At 62.7% G+C, this 24,727-nt stretch overlaps 2 protein-coding genes across 4 annotated transcripts; one reads left to right on the top strand and one right to left on the bottom strand.

Annotated features, from left to right (window-relative positions):
* The first annotated feature begins 104 nt into the window (after positions 1-104).
* ENDOV (endonuclease V) lies at positions 105-23,388 on the top strand. 3 transcript variants are annotated; one of them, XR_010442308.1, is made up of 11 exons: positions 105-179; positions 550-721; positions 915-1,049; positions 1,399-1,438; positions 1,525-1,637; positions 1,737-1,805; positions 2,336-2,464; positions 6,331-6,416; positions 6,868-8,479; positions 22,894-23,016; positions 23,269-23,388. XR_010442308.1 is itself a non-coding variant. In XM_064728488.1 (9 exons), the coding sequence occupies exons 1-9, from the start codon at positions 142-144 to the stop codon at positions 6,893-6,895; spliced, it is 810 nt and encodes a 269-aa protein (XP_064584558.1). In that variant the 5' UTR covers positions 105-141; the 3' UTR covers positions 6,896-9,312. The 3 variants fall into 3 exon arrangements, 1 of the variants encoding a protein (XP_064584558.1); XR_010442307.1 differs by lacking the exons at positions 22,894-23,016; positions 23,269-23,388 and adding an exon at positions 13,173-14,078; XM_064728488.1 differs by lacking the exons at positions 22,894-23,016; positions 23,269-23,388 and having other exon boundaries at positions 6,868-9,312.
* Positions 16,316-20,226, bottom strand: NPTX1 (neuronal pentraxin 1). Its single transcript, XM_064728617.1, has 5 exons — positions 19,631-20,226; positions 19,145-19,352; positions 18,487-18,731; positions 18,215-18,394; positions 16,316-18,139 (listed from the first exon to the last, which is right to left on the bottom strand). The coding sequence occupies exons 1-5, from the start codon at positions 20,057-20,059 to the stop codon at positions 17,918-17,920; spliced, it is 1,284 nt and encodes a 427-aa protein (XP_064584687.1). The 5' UTR covers positions 20,060-20,226; the 3' UTR covers positions 16,316-17,917.
* Positions 23,389-24,727: the final 1,339 nt, after the last annotated feature.

Here is a 24,727-nt window from a genome sequence, read left to right as displayed (position 1 = left end):
CCCGGCTCCTTCCGCGATCGGTGTCGGGAATCGGGGCCGGGGATCGGGAACGGGATCGGTGCCGCCGGCCCGGAACGGCCGCGCCCGGCCGCGCTTTCCGGGGAGCGGCGGCGCTGCGGGACGGGCGGGCCCGGCGCCGCCATGGCCGCGTCCCCCGCCCAGCGGCGCCGCTGGGAACGGTAACGGGGCTGAGTCCGGGGCTGGGGCTGGGAGCCGGTAACGGGGGTCGGGCTGGGACGGTCCCCGGGGACCGCCCGGCAGCGCCGCTGGGAGCGGTAGCGGAGCTGGGGCAGTAATGGGGCTGGGGCCGGGAGCGGTAACGGGAGTCGGGCTGGGACCGATCCCGGGGACCGCCGGCGGCGCCTCTTGAGAGCGGTAACGGGGATCGGGGCTGCCCGGCCCCGCGTCCCCACAAGGCACGGGTACCCTCGGCACGACCCGCCGGTGCTCCGGCCCCGGTTGAGGTTTGCGGCTCCCCGGGGAGGGAACGGGGCGCGGTCCGGGACGGGGCTCGGGGAGCGGCCCGCTGTGATCGCGGCCGGCCCGCAGGGAGCAGGCCCGGCTGAGGGCCAGCGTGCTGGAGGAGGACACGGAGCCCTGGCAGAAGCAGCCGCAGTTCGCGGGGCTGCACAGAGTGGGAGGCGTGGATCTGTCCTACAGCAAGGGGGACGAGAGCCGTGCCTGCGCCTCCCTGGTCGTGCTCAGCTACCCGGACCTCGAGGTACCGCCCGGCACGGGGTCTGGGGCGGCGGGAGGTGGATATGGGGAGGAATGCTCACAGAGAGGCTGGGCAGGCCTTGGAACAGGGGTACGGAGCAGCAGTGGCTGCCCCTGCATCCCTGGCAGTGTCCCAGGCCAGGCTGGACACGGCTGGAGCAGCCTGGCACAGCGGAAGGTGTCCGTGCCTGCCCCAGGTGCTGTACCAGGACTGCCGCATGGTGCCCGTCACCGCCCCGTACGTGGCCGGGTTCCTCGCCTTCCGAGAGGTGCCTGTCCTGGTGGAAGCTGTGCAGAGACTTCAGCAGGAGGAGCCCCAGCTCCAGCCTCAGGTGTGCTGTTTCTCTTGTCCCGAGCTGGGCTGCAGAATCCCAGGGAAGGTGTTCTCCCTCTGGAGCCTGAGCTGCTGGGGCGGGAGGGGCATGGGCAGAGCTGTGCTGGAGCATCCCTTCCCTTTCCTTGGGGAGCAGGGATGTGGATTTGGGAGCAGCCAGGCCTCCTGTGGCAGTGGGAGCCCATGGTGTGTGCAGGGCACTGCCAGTCCCACACTGCTGCTGCTTCAGGGTCAGGCAGTCAGGAGGAGCCTTACAGGGGGAATTGAGGAACTAAGAGAGACTCCTCCTTGCTCCTGGGAGTGCTCTCAGTGCCCAGGCAATACCATTTGTGCTTTGGCTTTTTCAGGTGCTTCTGGTGGATGGGAATGGCCTGCTCCATCCCAGAGGTAGGCTGTTCCTGCAGAGCCCTGTGCTGCTCCTTGCCGTTCCTGTTGCCTGGTGTCCCGCAGCTACAGTGGCTCCTTGTTGGCAGAGTTTGGCATAGCGTGTCACCTCGGAGTGCTGACAGACCTGCCGTGCATCGGCGTGGCCAAGAACCTCCTGCACGTGGATGGCTTGGTCAGGGATGAGCTGCACAAGGAGCAGGTTAGGCCAGGCTGGGGTTTGGTTTTTCACATCCCGGGGGAATTTGGACAGCCACCTACAATGGCGTGCTAATGAGCTGATGTGTGTGTTTATCTCCAGGTTCGTTCCCTGCAGAGGTCAGGAGAGGCATTCCCACTGACAGGCACCTCAGGGAAGGTCCTGGGCATGGTAAGCTGTCCCTTGTCCCTCTCCACAGTGGGGCTGTCTCAGTGATGCCCTGCAGGTGAGAACAGGTGACCAGTGGCACTGCTGGCCCCTTCCTGAGAGCTCAGGTGGCTGCAGGGAGCTGGCAGCTCAGGTGCTGGGAGCATTGCTGTCCGTGGCTGTGGCACTGAGGTGCTCCAGCAGCCTGGATGGTGAGCTGCAGCCTGGGACAGGTGCCAGTTCCCTGGCAGCTCCCGGGGATCGGGCTGGGAGCGGCTGATTCAGAGCAGAGCAGGAACAGGCAGCTGGGAGACTCTTCCTGTGGGTGCTGTCAGCCTGGGCTGGCACAGCTCCTGCATCCCGAGCAGCCTCGGGCGTCTGGGGAAGGGACACGGGGACACTGGGATGGGGAAAGTGTTCAGGAAGGCTGGGAGCTGCCAACACAGAGCCCCCACCCCACCCCAGGGCTCTGGCTGGCTCCTAACTCCAGTACCCCTCTGTGTGTGTTCAAACGAGCCTCTCCACTGCCTGATCTCTCCTTTCTGGCTGCCCAGGTGCTGCGGAGCCACAGCAACAGCTCCAGGCCCCTGTACGTGTCCGTGGGCCACCGGGTGAGCCTGGGCACGGCCGTGTCCCTGGTCAGGGCCTGCTGCCGCTTCCGCATCCCGGAGCCCATCCGGCAGGTACGGCATGCTTGGAGCAGGAGGGGCACCTCTGGGGCATGGGGGGCACCCCCGGGGCAGGTACAGCACCCCTGGGGCAGGTGCGGCACCCCTGGGGCATGGGGGGCACCCCTGGAGCAGGTACGGCACACTCTGGGGCAGGTACGGCGCCCCTGGGGCAGTGTTTGCCGAGCCCTGGGCTGCTCAGAGCCTCAGCTGCCCCTCCTGTGCTGGGCACCCCTGGGGCAGGTGCGGCACCCCTGGGGCAGGTATGGCGCCCCTGGGGCAGTGTTTGCCGAGCCCTGGGCTGCTCAGAGCCTCAGCTGCCCCTCCTGTGCTTGGCACCCCTGGGGCAGGTGTGGCACACCTGGGGCAGGTATGGCGCCCCTGGGGCAGGTCGGGCACCCCCGGGACAGTTATGGCACCCCTGGGGCAGTGTTTGCCGAGCCCTGGGCTGCTCAGAGCCTCAGCTGCCCCTCCTGTGCTGGGCATTTCCCCAGCCCCTGGTGGTGCTCACTGGTCCTCCCAGGCCCGTTCCCCTGAGCAGTGCCCAGCAGCATTGCCAGCCCTGCCTGCAGTGCCAGCCTGACTGATGCCACGCTGCTGCCAGTCCCCAGGAGCTGGCAGTGCAGCTTTCCCGGGCCCTTGGAGCCCAGCGCGGCCGCAGTGCTGCCCCTCTGGGCCTCTCCCGCTGCCGCACGGAGCCGGCAGCCAGCAGGTGACAGCACTGCATCACCGGCACCGGCTGCAGCCGCCACCGCGGCTCAGCCTGGGCTGGTGTGAAATCGCAGCACAACTCGGGGAAAGGCTCTGGAGGAGCTCAAAGCCTCTGGGACTTCTGGCCTGGCCTTCCCTTCTGCCCGAGGTCACTCTGCTGTTGGTGGCTCCACAGCCCAGAGCCAGGAGCGATCCTGGGGTGTCCCTGTCCCTAACACTGCCCTGGGACAGCCCCTTGGCATCGCTGCTGTGCCAGGCTGGGGGATCAGGGGTGTGCCCACCTGAGCAGCCCCCGGGGCAGTGCTGGGTGACCCTGCTGCTCCAGAGCTGCAGCGTTCCCTGGAACTGAGATCTGCTCACAAACTACCCCAAAATCTGAACTCCTTGGAGCAGAGCAAGCCTGGGGCGTCCAAGCAGAGCTGCAGTTCCCAGTCCCAGCCCCAGTACCTGCCAGACTGGGGGAGGCTGCTGGAGCTCCTTATGTAACCTGCTCCAGCCAGGACAGATGCCTCTGCAGAGCTCGAGCCAGCTCTGCAGTCTGTGTTCAAAGGGAAGGGAGAAGCGTTCCCTTTGGAAACAGAAAGGTGTCTTGGAGCTTTTCATCACCCTCGTTTCGCTTCCAGCCATCTCCAGCATTCGCTCATGTTCGGAGACTCTTCAAGTTCCCTGTGACCTTTTTCTTGGAGTGATGGAATGAATTATTATCAATTTTCTTACAGAGAGATGAGAAATCCAACAGGGGAGTGTGTTTACTCTAGAGGGATGGCAGGAGATGAGGACACTTGAACCTTTCCATGAGACTGGTCCCTGCTCTGCTTCCTCTGTGTGGTGACTGCCACAGCTCTTGGCAAGGCAGGGCTGACAGCCTCAGCTCCTGAGCACCTGCAGCTGGGGTTGGGATGTAGGAGGCTGTGGAGAATCCTGCCATGGGTGGCTGGCGTGGCCTTTTTGCCATGGTACATCTCCAGAAACTGCCGACCTGATAGGAGAAATGCTTACAGTGTCAGGAAAGACCTGTGGGTCACCAGGTCCTGCTCTGGAAGTTCTGGCAGCCCTGGAAATGAAGTGGTTTGTGAGAGCTCAGCTTTGCACAGCTCCTGGGGTTTGTGTGAGGGCAGCATGTGCAGTGCAGCTGCTGTGGCAGCTCGGGCTCCTGCTCCAGGGGATGTGGTGCTTCCCAGGAATGCACATTACCCAGGCAGGGAGCAGCAGGCTTCCATTTGCATTCAGCCCACAGCGTGGCTGTGCTGCCAAGGAGCTGCCTGTGGTGCAGATGAGAGGAGTGAGATCTCGGAGGAAGCAGGGGGATGAGCTGCCCTTGTCACCTGCAATCAGTATTTACATCCCACTCAGTCCTTGTTCCACGTGCCAGGCCCAGGCAGCAGAGCTGTGCTCCTGGTGAGGCCCTGCAGGGAGCTCCCAGTGCAGCCCAGCACAGCCTGAGGGGCCCTGGAGCAGCCCAGGCCCTGCTGAGAGAGCTGCCCTTGCTGCTGGCACAGGTCAGAGCCCTCCCTGGGGCAGCCTGCTCACTCCCAGCTCCCTGTGCCCACCCTGGGGCAGCCTGCTCATTCCCAGCTCCCTGTGCCCACCCTGGGGCAGCCTGCTCATTCCCAGCTCCCTGTGCCCTCCCTGGGGCAGCCTGCTCACTCCCAGCTCCCTGTGCCCACCCTGGGGCAGCCTGCTCATTCCCAGCTCCCTGTGCCCACCCTGGGGCAGCCTGCTCATTCCCAGCTCCCTGTGCCCTCCCTGGGGCAGCCTGCTCATTCCCAGCTCCCTGTGCCCACTCTGCAGCTGCCAGGGCTTGCACCAGGAGCCTGCTCTGCTCTCTCTGGGTCAGGTTCTGCCCAGCCTTCTGCTCACTTGCTGCTTCCTTCAGCTGCCCCTGGGTGCCAACAGGTTGGTGCTGGCTCAGGAGTCGCTGCTGGCACAGCCTGAGGGTGCTCCAGCCCAGCAGGAAGGGCAGGACTGCAGCTCACCCTCTGTGAAACGCTGAGCACTTGCCCTCAGAAGAATGAGACAGGGCACCAGCCTCTTCTCTGGCACTGGGCAGCAGTCACTGCTGTCTCTGGGGGCACCCCTTCCAACCCTGCTGTGCCCAGGGACCACCCTGACCCCTCAGGTAACAGGCAAAGCAGCATTTCCACAGGCAGCACTGATCCCCTCTGAAAATAGCCCAGATCTGTGAGGATTATTGCTGGGCAGTGATCCATCTTATTGATTAGCCCGTGGTTAATCAGCACCTTAAGCTGACTCCAGTGCTGTGCTGGGAGTGAGCCCTGCCTGGGAACTGCCACCTCATCAAGCACTGGCTGATGTTCTCAGCACAATGTGCTTGGGGATTTTCTTCCCTAGAAGAATAGTTGGTAGCTGTGGCTCCTGCTCCTTGCTGTGCCCGTGGGGACCACTGAGCAGCTTCCTTGCCTGGTTATAAAATGCATCACGTAATCGCTTATCCTGAAGAGTGATCAAAGTTATTTGTCAGTTTGGTTATGAAACTGTCCAATTATAGAGAGGAGGGAAAAAAATCTCCCAAACAAACCACCCCTTACGTAACTCTCTCCTCTCAGCTGGCAGGAGGCTCTGCAGTTGTGGAGCAGGTTCCAGCAGCAGGCACGGCCTCCACCAAGGCCTGGGGGCTGCAGGAGAGGCTCCTGGGCAGCAGCACGGGCTGGAGAGCAGCAGAGCTTCAAGGACAGTCCCCAGGGATGTGTTAACCCAATTTCTGAGCTCGTCACCAGACACTGTGAAGCTTTTCCAGCTGGGAAGGTCACATCCTGCTTTGTAGGTGGGGAGAGACACTCTGCCTTTGAGGTGGGCACAGCAGCTGCTCGGAAATGGCACAGGAGTTTCTAAAAGAGGAAAAACTTTGAAGGACTGTAAAAATCAACTGCCACTCCTCAAGGTTGTCCAGGAGCCCGGGATGTGCCTGTGATGGCATCAGGGGTCCGCTGCTGGTGTCGTGCAGCACTGGAGGGCTGAGCAAACACCTCAGAGTAGGGACAGGAACACCCAGTGAGTGCCCAGCAGCGCTTCCTAACAGCTCTGGGTGTGCCTGGTGCTCTCCTTGGTGTGTTCCTGGTGGGATGTGCTGACAGCAGGGTGGATGGGCACACTGGGGTTACAGCCAGGCTGCTCAGCCCATGCTCACTCCTCCTCCTGTTCTGTTCCAGGCTGACATCAGGTCCAGGGAGTACCTGCGGAGGCAGCCCTGTGCTCCCGTGGAGGGGCTGCAGGCCGTGCCTGCCAGCCCCCAGAGGTGGGTGTGTGGGCAGAGGGCACCTGCTGCGCCATGAGCTGCACTAATGGCATTAAGGGTCCAGGCAGGGTAACCGGGTGAGCTCGTGGGGAGGTGAGGACGTGTGCAGCCTGCAGGAGGTGATTCCTGCTCCCTGTGGCCACGCTGCCTCGCACGCTGTCCTGAGCTGGGCAAGGGCAGCAGGGATTTGCTCTTTTTTCAGCAAAGCCAAACGCCCACAGGTGTGACCTGAGGGGGACAGAAATACCTGCAGGGAGCTGGTTTTGGCCCCAGGCCCTGGGGAGGGTCAGAGTCCTCCTCTCTTACATAAGGTGGGGCGCTGGGTGTCAGTGCAGGGCTAAACCTGCCCCTGGGCTGCAGGAGCTCAACTCACCAAGTGCCAGTTGTTTGTGCCTGTTGGCTTCTACTTCTTGTAAAACTGCTTCCTATTTTCTCATTTGTGTCCCTGCAGCAAAAACGAGACTGAATCAGAGGATTAGCATGGTGCCAGAAGAAAGTGCAGAGCTTCTCTTCACTGGGTCCTGTCCTGCACAAGGCTGAGTCCTGCTGGGTGCAGGAGCCCAGTGCCACCCTGGGGACAGCTGTGCCAGGCTGTGCCCCACAGCACAGCACCAGCCACTGCTCAGGGACAGTCCTTGCAGTGAATTTCTCAGGGTTCCTTTTCCAGTACTGTTGAAGTCTTTGTGCAAGCAAAGCTCACGTGTGAGTTTGCAGCACCTCCCTGGAGTCCTTGTGCAGCTGCAGGGTTGTGCAGCTGCAGGTCTGATTTACAGAGGTGCTGAGGCACTGCAGAGGCAGCCTGTGTGTGCCACCACACCTCCCTTCCCTCTGTTTTTGGAGCAGCTTCCCCTGTCCCTGCAGCCTGGGCTCTCCATTGCCCCTGCACATGATGGGGAGCAGCAGCCCCACTTGCAGCTCTCCTGGAGGAAGGATCATCTCAGGGGAAGGGATGGCAGGAGCCATCACCCATCAGCCTCCCAGGGGCATGAGGAGGCCATTCCTGGCACACAGAGAGCTCCAGGTGCCCAAATGCCAGCCTGGACACCTGGCCCAGCCCCAGCTCAGCCTGAGGAGCAGAGCCCAGAGCTTCTGTGCCCAAATCATCCTCAGCCCTGGTCCATCCTGCAGGACCAAAGCTGCTCCAAGGTGTGGGGTCCTGGCTGGGGCTGGCAGGTGGTTCCTGACTGTTCTGAAGAGCAGAAGGTGCTCTGGGAGATCCTGGTGTGGCTGTGCAAGATTCCAGCCTGAAGAGGAAGAAGATGGCAGCTTTATGGGGGTGGGGAGGGGCCCTGTGGGCTGTTTCACCTCCATTTTGCATAAATTTGTTGTACAACTCTTGTTCTTTTCTGTCTTGGAGCTGCTGTGGGTGGGGAGGACAAAGCCCAGCCCGTTGTGTCTCTGCTGTGTTGGGTCTGAACCAGGTGGGGAAAGGGGGGAAGTGACAAATCCTGGGGCCAGCAGGGCAGGGCTGGGGCTGTCCTGGCACCGCTGGGGACAGGGGAAACAGGGACAGCCATGTCCCCTCCTTGCAAGGACACAGAACCTCCTCTGCCCTGGCCTGAGGGAGCAGGGTGGGACAGCCACAGGCAGCAGGGATCCGTTCATTCCTCATTCCAGCCCCACACAGACAGTGACTTCTCTGGCCATGGGGACAGTGTCCTAACGCCTGTCACAGATTCAGGCACCAGTGACAGGGTGGGCAGGGGACAGCTCCTTCCCGGAGCTCATGGCAGAACACCAGGGAATCACCTGGGTTTCTGATTTGGCCTGTGCTGGGAGGGTCATCCCAAATTCTGAGTGACACCATTGGTTCAGCCCAGGTGTGCTGAATGGGGCTCCTCATTGTGGGTGCAGACTGAGCCAGGTGTGCTGAATGGGGCTCCTCATTGTGGGTGCAGACTGACCCAGGTGTGCTGAATGAGGCTCCTCATTGTGGGTGCAGACTGAGCCAGGTGTGCTGAATGGGGCTCCTCATTTGGCTCTGAGGGGAGCAGCTCCTCCAGGCTGGCCCTGGCAGAGCAGGGGAACCTTCAGAGTGTGGGACTGTGGCTCCTCCTGCCCTGGTGAGTGTCTGGCTTTCATCTCACTTTTAATGTCTGTGGTTTTAATCCCTGATCCATTGGTGATGTTTTTCTGTGTTTCTGGTTGGTATTTGACAGTGGGAGCTTTGGGGTGGGCTGGTCAGGGCAGGCTCTGCAGCCAGAGCTGTGGTTTGGGTGGGAGCTGGAGGAATCCACCCCAGCTCAGGCAGGAACACGAGGCTGTGGCTGCTCAGGGTCTGTCTCTGGGTGCTCCTGCTGGGATCTGGGTGTTTGGATCCATGTGTGCTCCGTGTGCTCAGCCTGTGAGGGACCCAGGGCTGGGGACTCTGCTGTCCTTGGCTGGCCTGAGCCCCCCCCCCCGCCTCTGCCCGTGGGTGAGGGAAAATCAGGTGAAAAATAAAAAAATTACAGCATAAAAACCAGCTCTGCATCACTGCCCTGGCTTCCCTCGGGGTGAGGCCCTGAGCTCCTCCCGAGCCCAGGTGAGCTCAGGTGACTCTGGATGAGTCACCTGGGCAGGGGATGGTGCTGCAGTGTCCTGTGAGCCCTGCTGGGGCTCTGTGCCTTTGGGATGCTCTCCCAGCTGCCCAAACGTGGCAGTTCAGCCCTTCCTAAGGGAAGGGACTAATCTCTGTGTTTGGTGTCTGCTTGTGGCTCTTTGGACACAATAAGGGATTAACTTGGTCTTTATCTAATTGGTTTATAACCCTGGGAAGGGAAAATCGCTTTGTAATGCTCGAAACCTCTTAACAGAAACTCAGAGACTGGAGCTTGAGTGTCCTTCGAAATAAACTCATAGATGGCTTGTCTTTTTTAACTCTCTGTTTGCTGGAGATTGGCTTTTCTGGGTGTACCTTGTTGGAATCAGAGAACGGTTATTGCTGACTGGTTGTGAATCCTCCTGTTATCACCAGGGGGGTTTCTCTCACCGTTTCCACCTGGGCTGGCTGTGTGGAGGTGCTGGGGATGAGCTGTGGGGCAGGGATGGAGCTGGGGCTGCCCAGGGACGGCTCCTGGGTGACAAATGAGGCAGAACTGCTTTGGGCTTGTGTTCCTGACTCCCAGGTGCTGAATGGCTCTGCTGCAGCTTCTCTGGATCTGTTCCCCCTGTTGTGTCCTGGAGAGCAGGAAGGAGGATCCCTGCGCCTGCCTTGTTTATCCTGGTCCCAGGAGAGGGAGAGGAGCTGCTCTAGGATGCAGCTCTGTTTGTTCGCTGGTTTCTGAGGCGGCCGTGCCAGGTGCCTGAGGCTGGGTGGGATGAGCTCCCACCTCCGTGTCTGGAGCCTGTGGCAGTGTAGGTGCTGCCTGTGCAGTCTGAGCTCCTGTGACTCAGGGTTTGTATTTTGGGACGCTCCTGGTGAGCACGGGGGAAGCGTTTCACGGGGATTTCCCCCCTCCCTGCCCCCCGTTCCCTTTGGCTCGGTTGGGAGGGTTCAGGAGGGGCTCTTTCGCTCCTGGCTCCCCAAACCAGGTCCAGCTGCAGCTCTGGGTGCTCGCCCTGGCTGTGGAGCTGGGCCCAGCAGCTGAGCCCCTCTCTCCCCCCATTCCCGGAGCCTTTGGTGTGTGTGGGGCTGGCAGGCACAGCTGTGTCCCCTGGACCTCGGAGCATTCCCCAGCTTTGGGCTCGAAATGGGCGCTTTTAGTGCTGCTGCCTCCCTCCCGTGGCAGCTGAGGCCTCTTGGATGTGGTGGCTCCTGGGCAGAGCCGGGTGTGCAGAGGGAGCTGGGAAACGTCATCGCTCCCTTGCAGGGCTTTTGGTTCCTTTTCTTTGTCCTTTTGTCCTTTTTTTTTAATATTCCCCTTCCTTTTGTCCTATAAATAGTTCTCCCCCCAACTGCTCTTCCCGTTGTTGGTGTTGGTTGATCCTCCCTGATCCTCTCACCAGCGCCCCGCCAGCCCCCCCCCCGGCTTTATTTTGAGGCCCCATTAATTAAAAGCAAATGAGTGGAATTTCTCTTGACAAGCAAATTAATAGCAAATGAGATGATTATGAGCTGTGTCATTAGGGTGATGGAGCAGCTTGTGCAGGGCTCAGCCCCAAGCAAGGCAGCAAATCCGAGGGGTAACAGATCTCTCCTGTTGGGGGCTGGAGCTGCTCCCTTCCCTGCCCTTTGGTAGCCCAGGAGCCGCTGCTGCTGAGCAGAGCCGGCCCTGAGACCCCTCAGGGGCTGCAGGAGGAGGGGGCAGAGCAGAGGTGCAGGGGGTGGCTGCTCTCGGGGGGGCAGCCCCGGATGCTCTGGGTGTCCCCATGAGCCGGGTCCGTCCATGGGGACACGCTGGGAGCGCCTTGTCCCCACCCGGGATCAGCTTTGGAACCACGAAGCGAGGCTGTGGGAGCAGCCCGTGATGGATTCCTGGGCCGGTTCCCGCCCCGGGGGCTCGGTGCAGGATGTTTCCTTAGGAACGCGCTTTTCTTTCCCTGCTTTCCTTGGCACAGCGTGCCCGTGCCCGCGGAGCCCAGCTGGGCACTGCTCGGAGCTCAGGGCTCTGCTCGTGGGGCTGTGGGGACACCCTGGGGCATTCCCTGCTCTGGGGAGGCACGAGGGGCTCCCCTCAAACAGCCGTCAGACCCCGCTGGCTCCTTCCCCTGTCCCTGTGTCTGTCCCTGAGCCACCCCTTCCCTGTTCCCTGCTTGGCCCCGACAGCAGAGTCAGCCCCCAGGGCCCGTAGAGAGAAAGCGCAGACCCTCTGTGCCATGTGCGGCTGAATAAAACATCTCCAGTTGCTATGCTAAGATCCTCTCTGCTTCCTTACCCCGGACTATGCTAGCAGCAATTCGGGCTGCTGCGGGGCTGCGCTCCGGGAGCTCTGGAGCGCCGGGCTGCCCGCGGCTCCATCTCGGAGCCGGGGCTGTGTTCGGGGGACTCGGTTCGTGGGGTTCGGTTCGTGGGGCTGCCCTCCGACCCCGCAGCTCCATCTCGGAGCCGGGGCTGTGTTCGTGGGCCTCCGGAGCCCCGCGCTCCCCGCGTGGGAGGCTCCACCGGCGGCTCCCGGCTCGTGTTGTGGCTGGAGCCGCGTGTCTGGCGAGGGAGCGGCTCCTGCCTGTGCGGGGAGGAGGAGGAGGCGGCGGTAGCCGGGCCGGGGATGGAGGGACAGCCCGCGGGAAGGGAGGAGAGGAGGTGCCGCAGCCGGCTCTGCCCCCGTGCATCGCTTCAGGGACAAATATCCGCTGTTTTCCCGAGGAGCAGCGCTGCCTGCTCTCAAATCCCCAGCGATCCTTGGGAGAGCGTTTAGAGTCTGTGATAAATCTGGCGGCTTTGTAACTTGCCGGAGGGATGGTGGGCAGCGCCGTGATTAAAGCGCTCTGATTAACACACAAACCTTGTTTGTAATGAGTGGGATTGGGAGGGTGTGGAAATCCAGCTGGCGTGTAATGAGGTTACTCCAACAAATTACTCGGATATCAATTACTCCGCTAGGTAAATGTCACCTGCCTTCTCTTTGTTTGCGGTAAACTGGGATCCAATTAGCTCGATGTGGCTCTTGCTCGTGCCTGAACTGCCGAGGCAGGGCAGGATTGCAGCCGGGCTCTGCTTCACCCGAGGGGCATCCCCGTCCCTTGGGGACGACATCCCCGTCCCTTGGGGACATCCCCGTCCCTTGGGGACAGCATCCCCGTCCCTTGGGGACAGCATCCCCGTCCCTCGGGGACAGCATCCCCGTCCCTTGGGGACAGCATCCCCGTCCCTTGGGGACAGCATCCCCGTCCCTTGGGGACAGCATCCCGGCCTCTCGCGGCGCCACCTCTGAGCTGAGTCCCCCTCCAAAGCCCCTCGGTCAGGCGGGTCTGTGCGGTCCCCCCGAGCCTCCTCACTGCAGGTGGATAAATTCCACATCCCATCCATTGCTGCAAAGAGGATTTTCCTTTCCTTTCCAATTCTCCTGCCCGGGCCCTGCCAAATGCGCCGGGACGGAGCAGCTCCCGAGGCCGGGTTGGAAAGGGCAGCAGAGCTGCAGCAGGAGCTGCATCCCAAATCCAGCATCGGTGCCCGAAACCTCCCGCGAGGGGAGGTTTTGTGTGAGCAGGGGGTGGGCACCAGCACAGGGGGCACCTGGGGTCCTGCTCCGCTTTCCAGAAGGAACAAATCAGCGCCGCCGTGTCCCTGTGGGGCTGTACAGCCCCGTCAGGTGTTGGGGGGCAGGTTCCAGTGTGGGATGCTCGGGTGCTGCCATTCCCAGCTTCCACCAGCGCTGACCCTGCAGCCCTGCTCGCCCCTCCGGGCACGAGGGGTTTGTGGGCAGCTCCGGAGCTCTCCATCCCTCCTGCCCCGGCTGCCCTGGGCACCTCGCCCCGCAGCCCTGGCAGGGTGAGCGATGCTCCAACGTGCCGCAGGCCATCGCTGACCTCATTTCAGCAGCGCCGTGGGGTTTGGCATCTGTTGCTGACACGGAGGGAAGTGGGGGCCTGGGGAGCCCCCAGATGTGCTGCCCCGATACCCCTGGGGAGCGCCGGGGGCGCTGGGGCAGCACAGGATGGGCTCTGACCCCGCTGCACCACCCTCTCCTCCCCGTGTGCCCCCTCCTGTGCTCGCTCTGCTCCACAAATGCTAATTAATCTCCATAATTAGTTTGATGCTGCATCTATTTTTAATCAGCTTTGGGAAGACAGTCTGCCTCTGCTCCGTGCACACCCACGGGCTGTCCCAGGGCGGAGCGGGGCTGGCTGGGGACCCTCCGGTGGGACACGGGCTGTTATTCCCCTCTGCGCCCCCAGGATGGGCTCGGGACCCCTCACGGGACCCCCAGCCGGAGGAGGATCCGCCCAGAGCTCCTCGGCGGGGTCTGGGATCCCAGCGCCTCCATAATCCGCCGGGATGGATGGGAAGGATGGAGGCAGCAGCTGCCAAGGTGACGTGTGACAGCAGCTGGAAAATCGCAGGAGGAGGAGCCGGGGAAAGGCTGTGACAAGATTGCGAGAAGGCAGAGCCGGGGGCAGCCCCGCGTTCCTGCGCTGGGCAGGGATGGGGTGTCCTGTGCCAGCCTGGCTGGGGCAGCAGCACCGTGGGCAGGCTGCAGGGTGTGAACAGCAGCGCTGGCTCTGGGACTGCCGGTTCTGGCTGTGTTCCCCGCAGGGAGGAGGGCTCCGTGCTGGCCGGGATGCCCGGGCAGTGCCTCGGCTGTAGGAACCGGTGCTGTGCCAGCCAAGGCTCCCGAGTGGCATTTGAGGGCCGCGGTCGCAGCCCGTGACTCACGGCCGTGACCGGAACGCTCTGTCGGCCTTGACTCGGTGCCCGGGGCCGTGTCCAGCTGCCCGCGGTGCCCCGGGCTCGGCCCTGGCACGGCTCGGTCCTGTTCCCCCGCCCTCTCACACAGGGATCCATCCCATCCCATCCTCATCCTCCCCGACCGGGATGTCCCCAGCCCTGTCCGGCTGCAGTGTTTGCTGCCCGCCCCACTGCCCTCCTCCTCCCGTGCCAGCCTGAGGGCGGCTCTTGGAGCCCCTCGGTGTCCCTGGGGAGCCTCGGGTGCTCTCTGGACCCTCCCCGTGGTGCCCAGAGCCCCTCGGCCCCGCTCGGGGAGCTCAGGCTGGAGCTGCTGTGAGCCCCAGGGCCGGGATCCCCCTGGGATGCTGCTGCTCCCGGCTCCGGGCTGGGCAGGAGGGGATGTAGAACCGCTCATGGGTTCCATGCTGGGGATGAGGGGATGTAGAACCCCCCATCAGCTCTGTGCTAGAGAGGAGGGGATGTCCAGCCCCTCACAGCTCTGTGCTAGGGAGGAGGGGATGTAGAACCGCTCATGGGTTCCATGCTGGGGATGAGGGGATGTAGAACCCCCCATCAGCTCCGCTAGAGAGGAAGGGATGTCCAGCCCTCCCACCAGCTCCGTGCTAGAGAGGAGAGGATCTCCATCCCCCTGAGCCCCGCTGGGAGCGCAGGCACAGCGCTTTCTGCAGCCACGTGCCCGCCGTTGCTGTGGTTTCCCCGGCCCCGCCGTGCCCATGCGGGGAGCGGAGCCCCCCTGGCTGTCGGGGCTGTCCCTCGTTCCTGCCTCATGCATTTTTAATCCGGGGCTCCCGCAGCCATGTGCTCCCGCAGCCGCCGCGCCGTGACACATTCGCTGCTAATTAATCCGACACCGGCATTGATGAAGCGCCAGGCCCGCCGCGGGCTGCGCGGTGATGCTGGGGATGATGGTGATGGTGGTGATGATGCTGTGGGACGCTGCCGGTCCCGCTGCCGCAGGCAGCTCCGCTCGCAGGCGGCCCCGGGCGCTCCCGTGCTCGCAGGGAGGGGGAAAGGCCGTTCCAGGACACGCTGGCTCCTTTTTTCGGGGCTGTTTCGCTGTAAAACGCAGCGTGTTTCAGTTTTGCTCTCCCCATCACGTCCTGCCACCCCTGGGAGCCCCAGAGGAGGATGCAGGATGGAGGGAGCCCGGCCCGGCGCTCCCTGCCGTGCGCCTGCAGAGCAGCCGGATCAGAGCTGGAAATCCCAGCTGCTCCTGCCCTTAGGAACCGGCCCTGGCCCCCGGCGGTGTTTGTGAGCCATCTCCCGGCTCCTGGGCCTGTCCTCACGCAGCCCAAGATCTCCATCTGCTCTAAGAGCTGCTGGATTTAGCGCTCGGGGCGGGCAGCGCTCCCTGCTCCCAGCTCGGGGCTGGCTGTCACCGCAGAGCTGCTGCCACCAAACCCGAGCCGCGCTCCCGGTGCTGCGGGAGTGCCAGGACGGTGTGAGATTGATGGGCCGGGCTGCTCCTCACGCTGCCAGGATCCTCCTTCCTTTCCTCCCTCCCTCCCGCAGGAGCTGGCACTGCTGGGGCCGTGCCTGGAGCTGCGGCAGGGACAGGGATGGGGACAGGGATGGCCCTGCCCGGGGCTGCTCTGCCTCTCGATGCCTGAGCTGAGCGCTCCCATCGATACCCGCAGGGTTTGGGGGGCCAAGAGCAGCTCGAGGGTCGCTCGCAGCCCCGGGAAGCCCGGAGGCAATGGGCAGGGTTGGTTACCTGCTGAGTGTGGGAGTTCCTGCCGCTCCCTCAGCCCCCATCCCATCATCATCATCCCATCCCATCCCATCCCCGAGTGTGGGATGTGGCACATCACCCTCGGCTGTGCCCGTGGGCTCAGTGGAGTGTCCTGAAACAGCTCTGGTGTCCCACCTTTCCCCTTTGTCCCACCTTTCCCCTGTGTCCCACCTTTCCTCTCGCCCCCAGCAGATTCCCAGTGCCGGCTGTCCCCTCCCCAGTGTGCCCAGCCCTTGTCACTCTGCTCCTGTCTGTGGCCTTCGGTGTGAAAGTGACCCTTCCGGTGGTCACTGCTGTGACCCTCCCTGTGGCCACCCCAGCCCGGTGAGCTGAGGGTCGCTGTCCCCAGCTGTGGCAGCAGCGAGGGCTCTGCTGAACTCCCCCAGCTGCGTCCCTCGGGGCTGTCCCCGTGTCCCCGCCGCTGTCCCATGTCCCGGGCTGGATCCACCCCATTCCCGTCCCCATCTGCAGCGGGATGGGGGCGTTTTGGGTGGGCTGTGCGGGAGATCCCTTTGGGCTGCCTACAAGGGGTAAATGATGCTTTTCCTCCCTGCACCTTCGGTGCGATTCCTGTGGGTCAGGGGGAGGCTGCAGCTCCCGGGGACAGCGCTGGGGACACTGCGCTGGCCTGTCCCCGTCCGGCAGGACCCACAGGGAGCTCCAGACAGCGGCTCGAGGGAAAAACACATCAGTTAGTGTGGCGTGTTACATAAAGCAGGGAAAGAGGGAACAGGAGAGGGAGACAGCCTGGCACAGAGGCTCAGCGAGTGCCTGAGCCAGCTCCGAGAGGAACTGGGCAGAAATCTCCGCTTCGTGCAGGCACAGAACCTTCCTGTGGAAAAAGACAAGCTGCTGAGCCCTGGCTGCTCAGGGAACAGACACATGAGAGAGAGGCCGGTGTCTTTCTTCACGCTTTATTGTGTAAAAATAAAGTCAACAATTCATGTAATCCCAGCAATAAAATGGAAAAAGCATGAGAATCCGTAGAAACAGTGCATTGTCAGAACTGCCGATGCGGGCCGGATGCACGGGGGGTCAGAACCCCTTCAAATCCCAAAGGAGACAGAGCCAGGAGTAGGAAAAATGTACAGCTTTGGTTAGCAAAATAATGACAAATTAAGATACATCGATTCTCTCCCCTACTGTACACTATGTACACGCGTTGACATCACACCCTTTCGTGGTTTTTTGGCAAATCCAACGCACCTGGGGCTGGAGTTAAACCCGTGCCGTGGTCTCGCTGTTGTTCTCAGCAGGTTGTGCCTGTGCTCGCCGATGTGGACGGGGGCTTGGGAGGAACTCAAATTAACTCTCGATGGTTCGGGGTTTATTTTCTCGCACCAAGAGCACGGCCGAGGCTCCGCTGCCCTGAGCCGTGCGCGGGGTCTGGCTCGGGGGTGCCGGGGCAGGTTCCGAGCTCCCAGCCCCGGCCGGGGCAGCTCCCGGCCCTGCCGCTCCGTCCGTGTCTTTGCCGCATCTTTGGAGTTGGTCGTGAGGCTCTGGAGCCCCGGGTGAATTCTCTGCCTCCTCCTCCGCTGCCGCCCAGGGGGGGCAGGAGGGGGGCTGGGGAGTGATTTCTGCAATCTGTAGTACAAACCAGGAGTTTAGAAAAGGAAACCATACAAAATGCATCTGTTATCTCAAAATACGCTTCTTTATCTCTTTTTATCCTGCAGAATCTCAAAGCACTTTTTTTTTTTTTCTCAGGGAGCACTGATAATTCTATATATATACTTTTTTTATCTTCATAAAAATACCCTTTTTTATTATTGGTAATAAACTTCCCTTTACAGTAAGAGAAACAAGAGAGTGTATTATCAAAAGCAGAAAGGCTTCAGACCTGTCAGTGGGAGCTGGGCTGGAGGGGACGGTAAAGGCTATTTGTCACCAGCTAAGGAGCCTCGGGGGGCTGCAGGCGGCGGGGCCGGGGGTACCTGAGTGCGGCAGGTCGGGGAGCGGGGCCGGGGGTCCCCTGGTGCCCGCCGCAGCCCGGGGCTATGGCTGTGGTGCCCGGGAGGGGCTCCGGGGCAGGGGCGGCTCCTCAGGGGGTTCAGCGGAGGGGTCGCCCCTCCTCGGGGTCCCGGTGGGAGCGCAGCTGGGCGGGGGGGATGTCAGAGCTCTCCCCCAGCTCCGGGGGCAGCGGCGTCCCGGGGGTCAGGCTGGGCAGAGAGAGGAGCCCCGGGCGGGCTCCGGGCCGGGCCCCGCGGCCTTTTCAGGCGCCGGTGCCCGAGGGAAGCGGCGGCGAAGCGGGGGCCGGGCCGGGGGGCGGCGGGGGGGGCGCAGCCGCGCCAGGCCAAGGCACGCAGGCGTTGAAGGACGTTGGCAAGACAGAAACCGGAGGGTCGTGGGGCTCCGGGGGCGGGCGCCCCGCTGCCGGAGCATCCACGCCGCCGGGACGAGTCGGGTGGCTTCGTTCTCGGTCGTTTTTGCGCAAAACAAGGAGGAAACAAATAAATAAATAAAAGAACCCGCTGAGGAGGTTTCTCTCGCTTGTCCGTGGCCCTAGTTGAGCTGGCGGCAGGCCTCGAAAGTCCACTTGGTGGCCCCGCCGTAGATGTCGATGTTGGCCTCGGCCCAGGCGATGACGTTGCCCGCGAGTGCCTTGGAGCTGCAGGTGGCCAGGCCGTACACCTCCCCCGGGCTCAGCTTGCGGTCCCACACGTTGAAGTGGGCCAGCTCCCCCACGAACGCCTGCGTGGCGTCGAAGCCGCCGCCCAGCGTGTCCTGCGGAGGGGCCGCGGTCAGCGGGGCACCGGCACCGGCACCGCTGCCCGCGTCCCCCCGGGGCACCGGCCTTACCTGCTCCTGGCCCAGCACCAGCACGCCCTGCGGCTTGATGGGGTGGTAGGGGGCCAGGTTCTCGCCGTTGCCCGTCTGCGTGCCGTCCTGGTACGCTTCCCACACGCCGTCCCGCGTGGTCCAGGTGACGCAGATGTGGTGCCACTTGCCGTCGTTGATGGCGAAGGGCAGCTTGGCCACCTGCGGGCGGGCAGCGGGGTCGGGGTGGTCACTCGGGGGTCCCCCCACGCCGCCCCCCAGCCCAGAGCCCTCCCCGCGGCCCCGGGCCCTACCTTGTCGTTGATGAGGATCTCCATGGGGTTGTTGCCCCACTCGATGAGCACCAGCTCGTTGGCCTGCCCGGGCACGGCGTAGGAGAAGGGGGTGCCCATGCCGGGGGAGGCGCTGGATTTGATCCACATGCAGATGCTGAAGGCGTACATCTCGGGCAGGCTCTTCTTCACCTTGGCGTACATGTAGTTGGTGCGCAGGTGGAAGGTGAGCTGGAACCTGTCCGGGGGCCGGTTGTCCTTCTGGCCTGCGGGAGCGCGGGGGCGGTGGGCTCCTGCCGGGCCCCCTTCCCGCCCCTTTGGGGGTTCCCCCCCTCCCCACCCCGTTATGTAACGGGCCTTGAGATGGCAGCGAGGAGCAAATCCCTCCGGCGCCGCGCGGCTCCCTAATCCCCGGGGCGGGCAGCGCCCGGAGCGTCCCCGGTACCGAGCCCGCGGGCACCGGCGGCCCCGGGAGCCACCGAGCGAGGGTTTGGGCAGGGAGGGACCTCAGCGATCGGCCGGTCCCGACCCTGCCGCGGGGACAGCCAAGCTGGGGGAGAGGGACCGATCCCGGGGAGGGAACGGGACGGGCTCGGCGGATCCGCCCGCGTCGGCGGCAGCGCCCGGTCCCGGCGGCGGGGGAGCTCCAGGGGTCCCGGGGGTGGGCAGCGCCCGGTACCTTTCTCCAGGTCGCTGATGCGCTGGTGCAGCGAGGTGAGGGTGCTCTCGATCTTGCCGCGCTCCTCGGACTCGTTGCGGGGGCTGAGCTTGCCCTCCTCCAGGCTGTTCACCCGCGACAGCACCTGCTTCTCCAGGTCATCGATCTTGTTCTGCAGGATGTCCTTCAGGTTGTTGGTCTGGCTGGAGGAGTTCATCCTGCTGAACTGCTGCAAGGGGCGAGCAGAGGAGCCGGGATGTTATTACCGGGAGGCGGCTCCCGCTGCCCGGCTCCGCGGGCTGCCCGCTGCCCCGGCTCCGAGCGATGCCCGCTGCCCCGGCTCCGAGGGCTGCCCGCTGCCCCGGCTCCGAGGGCTGCCCGCTGCCCCGGCTCCGAGGGCTGCCCGCTGCCCCGGCTCCGCGCTCCCCGCGCTGGGATGCGCGGCTGCCCCGGCTCCCCGCGTCTCCCGGTGCCCGGCTGTGCGGCTCCCCGGCTCTCCTCGCGTACCTCCAGGTTCTCCAGCCGGGTTTTCAGCGACTGCAGCGTCTGCCCCAGCTGGCTGAGGGTCTCGGCGGCGGCGGGCCGCGACAGGTCGCCCATGGTGTTCTTGGAAAAGCCCTTCCTGCCCTTTCCCTCGCCGGGCGGCTCCAGCACGCTCTGGCTCTCGCAGCGGCCCAGCTTGGCCGTGAGCTCGCGGATCGTCTCCTTCTGGTTCATGATGGTTTCCTTCTGCTGCAGCACCGTCTCCCGCAGCTGCAGCACGGTGCCCTTCAGCTCCTCTGCCGAGCCGGTGCCCAGCGCCGAGGCGGCGCACACGTCCCCGTCCAGCGGCACCGAGGTGCAGATGAAGCGCGTCTGCCCCAGGCCCTGGCCGAGCGCCGGCCCCAGCAGCAGCAGCAGCGGCAGGAGGCGGCTGCCGGGCGGCCCCGCGGCCATGGCTCCGCTCGGCTCCGCTCGCTCCGGGCCCGCTCCGGCTCCGCTGCGGCGCCGCCGCTTTTATGGCGGCCGGGCGGGGCGGCGCGGGGCGTCACGGAGCGCGGAATCCCGGCCCGGGCGGGGGAACCGCGTGGGAGCGCGGCGGGAGCGAGTGCGAGAGCGAGAGCGTGCGGGGCTGGGGCTGCGGGCGTGACAGCGCGCCCGTGCGTCCGTGTGTGTGTCCGTGTGTCCGTCCGTGTGTCCGTGTGTGTGTCCGTGTGTCCGTCCGTGTGTGTCCGTGTGTCCGTGTGTGTCCGTGCGTCCGCCTGTGTCCGTCTGTCCGTGTGTCCGTGGGCGGGAGCGCGCGTGGGCAGGGGATACTGTGCGGGGAGGGGCTGCGGGGATGTGCGGGGATGTGTGTGCGTGTGTGTGCATGTGTGTGCAGGCTGTGCGGGCTGTGGTGCACACGCGGCTGTGTGCGGGCTCTGCACCCACCGGTGTGTGCAGGGCCGTGGGTGCCCCGTGGGTGCCCCCCGGGTGTCCGTGCCTGGCTCCGGGGGCTGCGGGTGCCCCCCGGGTGCGTGCGGGGTCAGCGGCCGGGACAGCCCCGGGGTCGGTGCCCGTGGAGCAGGGGGAGCCCCGGGATCCGGGGCAGAACAAGGATGAGCTGTGAGGGGCTGCCAGCCTGGCGGAGGGCACGGACAGGCCCGGGCACTGCAGGGACAGCTGCTCCCACTGGTGCCGGTGCCCAGCCCCACTCTGGGTGCACGGGAACCGTTTTTTGCTTCTTCATTAATCAGCGAAAGAACCTTGCAGGTAATGTCTGGATCTGTCCTTGGTGGGAAGAGCTCGTGGCTGTTGGAGCTGTCACTTCTCTCATGTTCAGCTCTTCAGCCGAGGCCGATTCTCGTTCAGCCAGCAGTGTCCCCTGCCCTTGTTCCCCACGTCCTTGGCCAGGCCGCCCGAGCACAAACGGAGCTGTCCCAGCCCCCTGTTGGCTTTATCCTGGTCCTCTCTGGGATGTTGTTTTGTGTTGTGTTGGGGTGGGAAATCCCTGCAGCCTGCACGGGTGGTGGGGGGCTCTGGCCCCCTCAGCTCAGCTCAGCTCGGCACTGCAGCAGCACATATGGCTGGAGCATTTGCATAATGCCAAGTTATCCTGTGAAATATGAAGTAATTAATTTTGATTAGCGAAGTGGGTCAATAAAACACAAAGGTTTTCAGTTCACGGATTTGCAGAATATAAAACATAAGGGCTCCGTGGTCCTTTCCCCTCTGACGTGCCTGGGGCAGGCCTGAGGAGCCCTGGCTGGGGCTGGAGCTCCCTGAGCTGCTCTCGGTGCCTGGGGCTGGTTTGGTGCCTCTCCTGGAGCAGGTTTTTATCCAGCCCCGGGAGGTTTGTGACACACGGATGTGGCAGGGAGTGTTTCCTCCTCAAAGGCAGCTCAGCTGCCCCTGGGAGCCTCTCTCCCCTTCCAGCCCTGCTGTGGTACAGTAAAAGCAGCATTTGATGGCCAAGCCCAGGGCCTGGGGCTCTCAGCAGGAGCAGGGGGGCAGCCTGGCAAACCCCTGATGCTCTGCTGCCCATTTATGCCAGCCTGGGGAACCCAGGGCAGTGCTGGCAAAGTGGCTGTGAGTTCAGCAGCTGTGCCAGGGTGCTCAGCACCTCTGGGCACCTTTGTGGGCATCTTATAGTGCTCTCAACAGCATCCATCCGACCTGTCCCAGAGCTCATGAGACCTGGGTGTCCTTTGGAGCCTTCCTGGGTCTCACTGCTGGTCCTGCCTGTGCAGCTCAGAGCCACCTGTGGTGCTGCTCACCTGCAGGGTGCCCACACCTCTGGCACTGCTCCCCTCTGGGGTGTTGTGTGCAGGAAATTTGGGGGAAAATCTGCATTTCCAGCAGGCTGTTCCTTGTGGCTCCATCGCCCTGGTTACTGTCCCTGCTGCTGGCTCTGTGCTGAGCAGTGCTCAGAGCAGCAGAGCAGGGCAGGAGAGAGGAGGATGGGGAGGGGACAGACCCTGGGGTTTGCTGGGCAGAGCAATCTCCCTTCTGTGCTGGCTGGGTTTGGGGTTTTTGGCAAAAGGAGAAGCTGACAGGACTGCAGGTCTAATCCTGCCACACCACCCAAAAATGATGTTACTGCAGGCAGCAGAATGAGAGCAGTGTGAAGCAGTGTGAGAGGAGCCAGGTCCCCGTCCTGCTCACATCTGCACAGCCCTGACAGAGCCGAGCGTGTCACTGAACCAATTTCCCTCGCAATCTTTTGTCATCCCCAGCACATTATGCGGAGATGAGCCCAAGGTGACAAATGCAATAAAATAAACACTCGGATGCTATGGTGATGGAGACCAGGAAATGCCTGGATGGGAAAAAACAACAAAGCTGTGCTACAAGAGATAAGCAAAATAACCCCCGTGGCTCCTAATGCAAAGAAAGGAGCGGAAAACATGATCAGGATTTCAGCTTTCCCAGAATCACTGAATCATGCAGGAGGATCTGTTATTGCTTCTGTAGATTTAGGAGCTGTGTGGCTGTAATGGAGTAATGGAGCCCCTGTCTTTAACCCTTCCCTTGCCTCCTCCCCAGCGCTCGGCTGATTTATGGCTCTGTGGCTGGAAAGAGCTGAGCACAGCTCCCAAGGGCCCTGGCAGGTGATTTAGCCCTGAGCAGGAGCCAGCAGGCACATTTGTGCTGAGATGGACAGGGTGGGTTTGGGCAGCCCAGGGTGCTCCCAGCCCCGTGGCCTCTAGCAGGGGTGAGGGCTGTCAGTCTGTCTGCTCTGTGTGCGAGCAGCACAGCCCCCAGCGCAGAGAGGACAGCTTTTTCAAGTGGACAAATCTCTCTAATCCCAGGAGCTGGAGCCCCAGGGAGCAGTGGAAGCTTTCTCTCCTGCTTGTGCAGCCTGCTGTACATAAACCATCTCCTGTGGGGTGATGCTGGTTCCGCAGTGAAGCCTCCTCTGCGGAGTGGGAACGGTGAGATCCATTATGGGATGGAGGCAGCCTGAGGTGGGAAACAGCAATGGCTGCACCTCCAGGGGCTCAGATCCCTTTATCTGGCCATGGAGCTGCTGGTTGTGGCTCTGTTTTCACTGAGGCTGCTGAGGGACTGTCCCCTGCAGCCACATCCACATATCCCCATCCCCATTCCCACATCCCCATCCCCAGCAGGCTCAAAGCAGGACAGGGCTGACACTGCCACGTTGTTTTGTCTTTTTTTTTTACTAGAAGTACTTGTTCTTGGGGAAACTGCAGCAAGGACAGGGTGCAGAGCCCAGATGTGGGGGGACAAGATCACCTCCAAAGCCTTTTCCTGCTGCAGCTGGAGCAGGGAAGCAGCCCCCAGCCGCTCCATGGTTCTGCTGAGAATGCTGTATTTGCAAAATGGGGATTTTGGTGCCTTTAAGGGGTGCAGCTGTCACCAGAGCAGCTCAGGCACAGGATGCAGGCAGTGCACACGCCGTGTGTGAGATGGAGGATTCCCTTCTGAGACAGACACACTCTGGACAGGAGTTGGGGATTTTGCTGCATTTTGCTGCAGTCTTTCTTTGCAGATCTCTCCCTCTCTGTTTCTCTGCCTCTCTCTCCCTCTCTCACACATTCACTCTCTTTCTTTTTTCCCTTCCCTTGCTTTCATTGCTCCCATCTCACCAGCCAGTCTGCTCCTAAATTGCCTGACATTTACACTCAGTGAGGCTCGGGAGTGTGGTCTCTGTACCAGTAGGTCTCTGTGATGCTATAGGGACACAGATCCTTTCATTACAAATAATTAATTTAGCTCTATATTGCATAACATCCTAAAAAGCTTTCTAGGGCAGTCTCATGCTAGCTGGATGCACAGTTCCTATCAATATTACATTACATTTGGGTACAACAGTTATGAAGTTTCATTAAAAATTTAATTTGTGGTTTAAAACTGCAGCATCCCCTTAAAAGTGTGGCAGAGAAGCCATTCTGGGTGCTGCAGGACCTAGCTGGCCGTGGCCAAAATTGCAGAGGGGAGAACTGCATAGGGGCCTGGGGTGGGTGTGATGGTCCCAGCGCAGGAATGGAGCAGGGGGAGCTGGGCTGGGTCCCGCTGGGTTCCTGCCCCCTTTTAGAGCAGGGAGTGAATTTTTGAGCAGGAGTGAAGCTTTAAGTAGGGATTGAAGCTTTGAGCAGGGAGTGAAGCTCTAAGCTGTGTCCAGAGCGGCTGTGCCCACCTGGGGTGGCTTTTGGGCCAGGAGGGCGATGCCAGAGGGGCAGGGAAGGAGCAGGGTGGGTGCCAGGGCTGGGAGCAGGGCACTGCTGTGCCCCGGGCACACATCCCTGTCCCTGTCCCTGTCCCTGTCCCTGGCACCCTCCCGGCTGGGAATGGAGCAGGGTGGGTGCCAGGGTTTGGAGCAGGGCACTGCTGTGCCCCGGGCACACATCCCTGTCCCTGTCCCTGTCCCTGTCCCTGGCACCCTCCCGGCCGGGCACGGAGCTGCTCGGGCCGTGCCGGGGCGGGTGATGAGCTCGGCGGCGCCGCCTCGGCAGCGGAGCTGAATGGAGAACGGAGCCGCAGCCGCCCCGGCATTGATTTGTGCAGGAATTCCCCCCTGTCTGCACACACGCACGTCACGGCAGCCGCCAGCTCTCCCTCCCAGCCCATCGCTCCGCTCGTTTTTCAGCGCTGCCTGGATTTCCCCGCAGTGAGCGAGGCGAG

Source organism: Zonotrichia leucophrys, chromosome 18, assembly GCF_028769735.1.
Source record: "Zonotrichia leucophrys gambelii isolate GWCS_2022_RI chromosome 18, RI_Zleu_2.0, whole genome shotgun sequence".
Classification (NCBI taxonomy): domain Eukaryota; kingdom Metazoa; phylum Chordata; class Aves; order Passeriformes; family Passerellidae; genus Zonotrichia; species Zonotrichia leucophrys.
The sequence above is the reverse complement of the archived record's forward strand: the minus strand, read 5'-3'. Positions and strand labels throughout refer to the sequence as shown.